Raw genomic sequence first — 7,168 nt, 5'->3', positions numbered from 1 at the left:
CCCCTGCATCAGCAGGCGGACGCGCAACCACCGCGCCACCAGGGAAGCCCCTGTGTATCTTCTTGAGAGAAATGTCTATCAAGATAAATATGGGGCTTCCCTGGTGGCACAGTGGTTGAGAATCTGCCTGCTAATGCAGGGGACACGGGTTCAAGCCCTGGTCTGGGAAGATCCCACATGCCACGGAGCAACTAGGCCTGTGAGCCACAACTACTGAGCCTGCGCGTCTGGAGCCTGTGCTCCGCAACAAGAGAGGCCGCGAGAGTGAGAGGCCCGCGCACCGTGATGAAGAGTGGCCCCCACTTGCCACAACTAGAGAAAGCCCTCGCACAGAAACGAAGACCCAACACAGCAAAAATAAAAATTATAATAAAAAAAAAAGATAAATATGGCCCTTTCTCGCTCTCCAGCCATCTTGGCGGCTGCAGTGGGCTGGGGGCGTCCTGCACCTAAGGCAAGAAGATGGTGGCCGCAAAGAAGACGAAAAAGTCACTGGGGTCTATCAACTCTAGGCTCCAACTGGTTGTGAAAAGTGGAAAGTACATGCTGGGCTATAAGCAGACTCTGAAAATGATCCGACACGGCAAAGCAAAACTGGCCGTCCTCACCAACAACTGCCCAGCCTTGAGGAAATCTGAAATAGAGTATTATGCCGTGTGGGCCAAAACTGCCGTCCATCACTACAGTGACAATAATATTGAATTGGGCACAGCGTGTGGAAAATACTACAGAGTATGCACACTTGCTATCATTGACCCAGGTGATTCTGATATCATTAGAAGCATGCCAGAACAGACTGGTGAAAAGTAAATCACGCACAACTTTTCTTTAATAAAACTGGCCAGAGCTTGTTTAAAAAAAAAAAAAAGATAAATACGTTTTTCAAAGGGACATAATAAAATATGCATGTATCTACTCATTTGAACAGAAGGAATAGAGTAAGAATAAACCAGAAGCTAATGGTTACCTACAGAATAAACCAGAAGCTAATGGTTATCTATAGGAGTAGGTGTGAACAAGGCAGAAAGAAAGGGAAACGAAGACAGCGTGGAGAAGAGAAAGACCATTGGAATTTCTCTGACTTTTTGTGTAGCTCTGACTCACAGAGCTATGACAATATTTCACATACCCCAAAGCTGACTAAATAAATAGATGCAACCAGGATGCAGGGGGAACACACAAAGTTATTCAAACAGTAACAGATGAACCCAACAGTATGACAAATAAATAACATCACCACACTGAGGCAATAGGGAAGAAAAAAACTAACTGAAGCAACTTTAGGAAACCATTATTTTGACTGGCTCTAGACATTACATTCCCACCAATACTGCACAAGGATTCCCTTTTCTCTACACCCTCACCAACACTTCTCTTTTGTTGTTTTTTTGATAATAGCCATTCTGACAGATGTGAGGTGACATCTCATTGTGGTTTTGATTTTCATTTCCCTCATGATTAGTGATCTTGTGCATCTTCTCATGTGCCTGTTGCCTATCTGTATGTCTTTTTTTGGAAAAATATCTTTTCAGATCCTCTACCCTTTTTTTTTTTTTTTTTAGTATTTATTTATTTGGCTGCGTTGGGTCTTAGCTGCAGCACATGGGATCTTTCGTTGCTATGCGCGGGCTTCTCTCTAGTTGTGGCACGTGGGCACCAGGGCGCGTGGGCTCTGTAGGTTGTGGTACACGGGCTCTAGTTGAAGCACGAGCTCAGTAGTTGTGGCGCGCGGGCTTCGTTGCCCCGTGGCATGTGGGATCTTAGTTCCCCGACCAGGGATTGAACCCACATCCCCTGCATTGGAATGCAGATTCTTAACCACTGGACCACCAGGGAAGTCCCGGGTTGTTTGTTTTTTTTTGATGTTGAGTTGTATGAGTTCTTTATATATTTTAGATAGTAAACCCTTATAAGATCTATCATTTGCAAATATCTTCTCCCATTCAGTAGGCTGTGTTTTTGTTTTTTTGATAGTTTCCTTCAACGTACAAAAGCTTTTTAGTTTGATGTAGTATTTGTTCTTGTTCTGTGAAAAATGCCTTTGGCATTTTGATAGGGATTACATTGACTCTGTAGATTGCCTTCGGTAGTTTGGTCATTTAAACAATATTAATTCTTTCAATCCATGAGAACAATCTATCTTTCCGTCTACTGTATTTGTGTCATCTTATAGTTTTCCAAGTACAAGTCTTTTGTCTCCTTAGTTAGATTTATTCCTAGGTATTTTACTCTTTCTGATGCAATTATAAATGGGATTGTGTTCTTAACTTCTCTTTCTGATAGTTTGTTATTAGTATGTAGAAATGTAACAGATTTCGGTATATTAATTTTGTATCCTGCAGCTTCATTGAATTCATTGATGAGTTCTAGTAGTCTTTTGGTGGCATCTTTAGGATTTTCTTTGTATAGTATCATGTCATCTGCAAATAGTGACAGTTTTATTTCTTTCTTTCCAATTTGAATTCCTTTTATTTCTCTTTCTTGTCTGTGGTGGCTAGGACTTCCAACACTACGTTGAATAAAAGTGGCAAAGAGTTTTTTCTCTTTGCATTTCAATTTGGGATGTTTCTATTGACATATTTTCAAGCTCACTGCTTCTTTCTTTGTCTATGTCTAGTCTACTAATGAGCTTATCAAAAACATTCTTCATTTTTGTTACAGTGTTTTTGATTTCTAGCATTTCCTTGTGATTCTTAGAGTTTCTACCTCTGCTTACATTATCTGTCTGTTCTCGCATGTTGTCTACTTTTTCCATTAGTCCTCTTAACATATTAATCATAGTTGTTTTAAATTCTTTATCTGACAATTCCAAACTCTGTATCGTATCTGAGTCTTATTCTGATGCTTGCTTTCTCTTCATACTATGTTTTTCCTTGTCTTTTAGCAGGGCTTGTAATTTTTTGTTGAAAGCTGGCCATGAGGTGTCTGGTACTAGGAACTGAGGTAATCAGGCTTAGTGTGAGGTTTTATGTTAACCTGGGTAAGAGCTTGGCTGTTAATGTTTGCTGCAGCTATAGGTGCCACAGGCTTCAGTTTCTTCTAGTTCCTGGCTGTTTTTTCTCCTATTGTCTTTGGGTTTCCCTAAGAATTCTTTCTTAAATAACATCTTTGTCTTGCAGCTCTGTAAACTCTAGTTATTATACCTGTTGACGTGTGTGTTATGGAGTTGGGGAGGGGAAGCATGCTATAGTTTTAAGATTAAATCCCAACTGTTTCATTTTGGAAGTGGTTCTGAGTGCCTGTGCTGTGATCTTCTTAACTCCCCACCCCCATGCGATACAGAAATCCACCCTTTACCCAGATCAGATAAGACTTTGGTAAAGCAGTTTTCCCTGGGGGCATACCTTTGTTACAGACAAAGATCTGGCCGTGTTTGAAACTTCCTCTGCCCCCTCCGGAAGCAAGAGGAGATTTCTGTCCTGTCTTCACGGTGAGAATCCGGTAGGCTTCTAGAGATAAAACCCCCACACATTTTATCTAGGAGTTTTTAACTCTCAACCTAGTCCACGCTGAGCCTCCAGCAATCCATCAATTACTCTCAGAAGAGTTTCTGCCCATTATGGCTCCAGAGGCTCCCCCAGGAGGCTAATCATGTTGTGATTCTGTTTTTTTCTCCTTTTTCTCCAGTTTTTGGGGGTGGGGTTTGCCCTGTGAACTCAATTCTCTGATGGACCTAAGATTTGCAGTTTCTCCAGCTTGGTCTTCCTGTAAGGATGGAAATGATGCCTCCTAAGGTCTTTTTTATTTCTTTTCTTTTCAAAAATATTTATTTATTTGCTGCGCTAGTCTTCGTTGCGGCATGCAGTCTTCTTTTTTTTTTTTAATTAATTAATTTTATTTATTTTTGGCTGCGTTGGGTATTCGTTGCTCCTCGCAGGCTTTCTCTAGTTGCAGTGATGCGACTGTGGTGGTGCACAGGCCTCTCACTGCGATGGCCTCTCCTGCTGCGGAGCACGGGCTCTAGGGCGCGCGGGCTTCAGCAGTTGTGGCACGCAGGCCCAGTAGCTGTGGCTCGCGGGCTCCAGAGCACAGGCTCAGTACGTGTGGCGCACGGGCTTAGTTGCTCCGCTGCATGTGGGAGCCTCCCAGACCAGGGCTTGAACCCATGTCCCCTCCATTGGCAGGCGGATTCCCAGCCACTGCGCCACCAGGGAAGCCCCATGCGGTCTTCTTAGTTGCAGCATGCAGACTCTTAGTTGTGGCAGGCGGGATCTAGTGTCCTGACCACAGGGATTGAACCCGGGCCCCCTGCATTGGGAGCGCAGAGTCTTAGCCGCACTGGACCACCAGGGAAGTCCTCTCCTGAGGTCTCCACACGTTGGAGTTGGAACTGAACGGCTGTGTGTACATATGTAATTTTTACAAAACACTTCAAACATGTCATCCTAAACATTTTTGGTTATTGTTATTTGCAAACTGACAGACTCCTGCCCTTGAGGCACTCACAGTTTGGAAGGGGGTGGCAGAGAGAGTCTGTCATTAATTTTGGAAAATTCTCAGCCAGTGTTACTTCCAAAATCTCTTCTCCTCCTTCAGGGATTTCTATTACACATGTGTTACAACTTTTGTAATTGTCCCACAGTTTTTGGATATTCTGTTCCCTTCTTTTTCCCATTCTTTTCTCTCTTTGCATGTTCAGTTTGGGACACAAATAATGACATCAGTAAATAAATGATATAAATAGTGCAGAGCACTGAGAAGTGCCCCAAGAATGTTTACCGGGGAACCTGCCCCATCGAGGCGGAGGCCGGGTCAGCATAGCCAGCACTGCAGCAATGACAGTTCAGCTGGGGTCTGAAGTGTGCTCGGGCAGAGAGGAGGGACAGAGGGGGACAAACTTGAGGAGGGAGGAGGCCCCGGCTTTTCCAGCTCTCCCTACCCAATGCTTTGTCCTCTGTCCTTTACTACCTCCTTATTATTTTTTTAAAAATAAATTTATTTATTTATTTATTTTTGGCCGCACTGGGTCTTTGCTGCTGTGCGTGGGCTTTCTCTAGTTGCGGCGAGCAGGGGTTACTCTTCGTTGCAGTGTGTGGGCTTCTCATTGTGGTGTCTTCTCTTGTGGAGCACAGGCTCTAGGCACGTGGGCTTCAGTAGTTGCAGTACACAGGCTCAGTAGTTGTGGCGCACGGGCTTAGTTGCTCCGCGGCATGTGGGATCTTCCTGGACCAGGGCTCGAACCCGTGTCCCCTGCATTGGCAGGCGGATTCTTAACCACTGTGCCACCAGGGAAGCCCTACTACCTCCTTATTTAGTCATCCTCACCTTCAGCTTGCTTCCTCAGCTCTCCTGCGCTCCCCTGGGCTGTTGATTCACAGTGGAGATGCTGTCTCCACCGTGCGGAGCCAGCGCGGGGGTGGAGAGTGGGGTCTGACTACCCTCTTCCTCTCTTCTCTGAATAAAGCCTCTCGAGACCAATTAGTGATGCCCAGTCAGTGATGCTGGGAGTAGAAAGCTGCCAGGAGAGCTCTGGTCCCCGGGTTCTGCTACCACCAGCCTTGAGCAAGGCAAGTGAAGGTCAGAGCAGCATCCTGTTTGCTGCTGCATGTTCTTGTGTGTGTTAAGCACTCTTCTTTGATAGCATGTCTTGTGAGATAAGGATTTTTATCGCCACTTTACAGACAAGAAAATGAGGTGCGGGGAGGGTGTGTGTGTGTGTGTGCTCAGTTGGCCCATCTCCAGGCAGCTAGAAAGATACAGGGCTGGGATTCAAACCCACTGTCCTAACTTTAAGTCTGAGCTCCCTCTCCTTCACCCCCATCAGGGCTGGACATGCCCAGTGTGAGAGGAGCCATGCTCTCTGTGGCCTCAGCTGCCAGCATCTGCCCCCAGATGCACAGGCAGATGCTGTGGGGATATCATGGCAGGCTTGTCGGAAACTTGGCTTGGAGCCTCCATTGTCTCAGCAGCTTGTAATCTGGCCCTAGGCAGGGGGCTACGGGTGGAGGCCACTTTTCATGAGAACTCAAGCAAGGAGGGAGTGTGAACCATCAGACTGGGACCCAGGCCAAGAGACCAAAAAGAAAGCTGGGGTCTTGGCCAACACTCCAGGCCCACGGGAGACTCCAGCTGGGTGGAGCCATGCGGGCTGGGCCAGATGTGGGTGGGGAAATTGGCAGAGTTGCTGGCGGCTCTGTCTGCAGGGGAGAGAGAAAAAGAGCAAACTGATGGGACAAACCAGCTGACAGAGTGCTGCCATCCAGGGAAACACGGGCCTCTGGTCACCCAGGGAAGGAGCCCAATCCATTAGGAGGGAGCAGAGAGGCTTCTTGGGGGAGGGGACCCCAGTGATGAGCAGAGGTTGGTCAGGACAAGAAGGGAACATGGCCTTTCTGGTTGGGGGAGCAGCAGGTAAGAAGAGCCTCTTGATGAGGAAATGTCTGATCCAGCTGGGCAGTTCAAGGTCAAACACTTCAGTCTGTCCTGAATGTCAGATGTGAAACACAGCATAACAAGAAATGAGGTTGGGGCGTGGAAAGGGTACAGATGCCAGATATTACATGGGACATACGTACACTTGAAAAAGAAAAAAAAAAAGATTGTTTATATGAAATTCAAATTTAACTGGACATCCTGTATTTTTATTTGCTGAATCTGGCAACTCCAGCCATGGGGGCTATTTGGACTTAATACCTAAGTCGTGGGGAGCCATTAGAGACTTTTCAGAAGGGGGATGATGTGGTGAAATTTGCATTTTAACAGGAGATGGTGGAATGCAGGGGGCAGGGAGATGAGTTAAGAGAAGCTTTAGGGGTGAAGAGTGGGTGCGCAGAGAGGGATTTATTAAAGAGGTAAAGTCAGTGGGCCTTGGTGAGCAGTTGAGTGTGCAAATTGAGAAAACAGGAGAGTCAAGGACGCCACCTTTAGTTCTGGGCATCTAAACAGATGATGGTGGCCTTTGCTAGGAAGTGAAGCACATTTGGGAGGAGGGAGAAGCCAAGGCCAGCTTTCAACATGAGGACATCCCAGAAGAGAGGCCCAGGAGACGGCTGGTGATGGAGTCCAGGTGAGAGGCCAGGGCTGGAAGTCAGCATTTGGAAGAGATCGGCTTTTGGAGCAAAACCACTGGAACGATGGGAATGGAAGAGGTGCTCAGGGAAACCCTATGGGGTGAGAAGGAAAGGAGGCTGAGAAGGGAACCCTGAGAAATAATAATTGTTTAGAGGAA

General features: G+C 46.2%; 1 protein-coding gene across 1 annotated transcript; it reads left to right on the top strand.

The window, feature by feature from the left end:
* The first annotated feature begins 462 nt into the window (after positions 1-462).
* On the top strand, positions 463-860 carry LOC102975416 (60S ribosomal protein L30-like). The gene has a single exon (XM_024126550.3). The coding sequence runs from the start codon at positions 463-465 to the stop codon at positions 808-810; it is 348 nt and encodes a 115-aa protein (XP_023982318.1). The 3' UTR covers positions 811-860.
* The last annotated feature ends 6,308 nt before the right edge of the window (positions 861-7,168 follow it).

The sequence above is a fragment of the Physeter macrocephalus genome, chromosome 9 (assembly GCF_002837175.3).
Source record: "Physeter macrocephalus isolate SW-GA chromosome 9, ASM283717v5, whole genome shotgun sequence".
Classification (NCBI taxonomy): domain Eukaryota; kingdom Metazoa; phylum Chordata; class Mammalia; order Artiodactyla; family Physeteridae; genus Physeter; species Physeter macrocephalus.
Note: the sequence above shows the minus strand (reverse complement) of the source record. Positions and strands in the feature narration are given on the sequence as shown.

Excerpts from the sequence above, each read along its gene's own strand:
- LOC102975416 (XM_024126550.3), top strand. The coding sequence starts at position 463 with ATGGTGGCCGCAAAGAAGACGAAAAAGTCACTGGGGTCTATCAACTCT.